Source organism: Diachasma alloeum, unplaced genomic scaffold (assembly GCF_001412515.2).
Source record: "Diachasma alloeum isolate Michigan unplaced genomic scaffold, Dall2.0 Dall_scaffold_00534, whole genome shotgun sequence".
NCBI classification, from domain to species: domain Eukaryota; kingdom Metazoa; phylum Arthropoda; class Insecta; order Hymenoptera; family Braconidae; genus Diachasma; species Diachasma alloeum.
The window spans coordinates 71,254-73,361 of NW_021680666.1; the positions used below are offsets into that span (position 1 = coordinate 71,254).

Below are 2,108 nucleotides of genomic sequence, written 5' to 3' on the forward strand. Positions count from 1 at the left end.
TGATACGTGATTTCATGGTGAAATATCGAATTTAAGCTGATACATAAAATCATGTCAGAACATAAATTCATACTGAAAGATGAATTCATGTCTCAGCATGAATTTATGTTTGGACGTGATTTTATGCTGTAGCACGGATTCATGTCGTGATTTAAAAAATAACATGGAAAAGAGAAAAAAATCACAGGTATTTATGTTCACGAAAAAGTTCCTCTATCACATTGCTTTTCCTACATGTCTTGTCATTTCTTTAATCCACCCTTCAGTGTCTCCATGGGCTCTTCATCCCTTTTTACCGAACTTCTGGAGCTTAAAATCCGGAGACTTTATTCGCTTCTGGAATAGCATTCGCATCAAGTAAATTTGTCAGGACGAAATAGGTTTTCAATTTTCTTTTTTTTTTCTCTCTCTTTCTCTCTCTCTCTCTCTCCCTCTCTTTCTCTCTCGTCTTGATGCATTCAGCAGAATTTTCTTATGCTTCCACTGACTCCTTTATCGCTATCGGTCTTCGGTCGCTATTTATGTTATTCGGGTAATTTATTTGAATAGCGCAATAGGATTCAAACTGCCGCTGAGGTTGAATAGATCACGATGTTTGATTCAAATTATTCAATATTATATTACTGAATTTATTCAAGGTTCATCGGATATTGAGAGGCGTTCTTAATACATTAATTGATTGAACGAGAACAATTGGAATGGATCTTAGGAGAATAGATGAATTTCTAATAATAAATCGTGTAAAAAATCCGGTCTTCATCGCATAATTGACATGTTCGGATTTTCGGTGGCGTTTCGGGAGATCATAATCCGATAATTGTCATATTTTCAATTAGTCAAGATGATCGAGCGGCCCAATTACTTTAAATAACGTTCTAGTTAATCTGAATCAGTGCATCAAAACCATCACATTCGAGTTTGTTTCCACAATCCTTTAAATTAATCAAGAAAAGGGAGAATTTGAAGTAATCCATTTGGATTCTGTCTTTCATATAAGATGACGTTCATATGACGTGAATAAATTCTCGTCTCTCTGAAAATTTAATTCTCTGATTGAAAATTTGCCATCAGGTAATGGAAGACAATGTCAGTAAATCGAACGTCATTTCTAATTAGCACCCGAAATGTCAACCAATCATTCTTTTATAATTTATTATCCGAAGTAATTCAATGTTCGGGTTGTGAAGGATGGATAAGTCGGTGGTTTTTTAATGCTCAAATGAAAGTTATCACGAGCCAAGACCTGTGGCGACGTCACACGGACAGGGCTACAAGCTTGTCACACTGCTCAATGGATACACAGAAAGAGTAATTATACCTTCTGTCCTCATTCCCGGTGATTAACCGTGAATCAGTAAAATATGAATTTGAGAATTTATGACAGCGATTCACGCCAATTTCAGTTCAATTGCAGAATTTCAGGTTCTTCTCTTCGTTAATTAAAGGATTTCGGGAATATCGCTAAAGTCCATTTCTCTTTCATATTGAATATCTCGTGATTGAATGATGTGATTTGTATGAGTCGCAGCTCATTTTAAAGAGCACGAAAAACCCTTGAAAATGATTGAATTTCACTCTGCCAGTGCTGAGATATTCATGACTAAAGACAACTCTTTTTGCCCTACTCTCAATATTCGCGCCTAGTTTCGCTTTTACGATGTTGATTGGTTAATCAATGAATTTTAGTCATTAAAACTTACCCCATTGAACGTTTTGATATTGTGCAATGCATTCTGGGCTGCGAGAGCTGCCTTCCTCGTATAAAATGTAACAAAACAGCAGCCTGAAACATAATCAATAATTCTCCATGAGCTTCAGCCACTGAAATATCAAATAATGATATCTCCCGTTTCACAAATTGAATCAATATTCCGATAATTATACCCTCCCGATTCTGATGAATTTCGTGGGAAGTCTTGAACAAGGATGAGAGAAAGAGTCCCATATCACTGGAAATAACCAACAGAGATGGATGATGAAGTCGTATATGACAGACGTGGTTTGGGGCAATGCAAAATGCATAATTCCCTCGATAGTTCTCTCACTCTTTCTCTCTCTCTCTCTCTCTCTCTCTCTCTCTCTCTCTCTCTCTCTCTCTCTCTCTCTCT

At 36.6% G+C, this 2,108-nt stretch overlaps 1 protein-coding gene across 6 annotated transcripts in view; it reads right to left on the reverse strand.

Moving 5' to 3' along the window:
• Positions 1-2,108, reverse strand: part of LOC107042893 (CUGBP Elav-like family member 2) — a 147,614-nt gene that overhangs the window by 53,394 nt on the left and 92,112 nt on the right. For all 6 annotated transcript variants that reach the window (XM_015264137.1, XM_015264136.1, XM_015264133.1 and 3 more), the window contains one exon: positions 1,701-1,783. In XM_015264137.1, the coding sequence (XP_015119623.1) occupies positions 1,701-1,783 (83 nt within the window). The remainder of the gene's footprint in view (positions 1-1,700; positions 1,784-2,108) is intronic.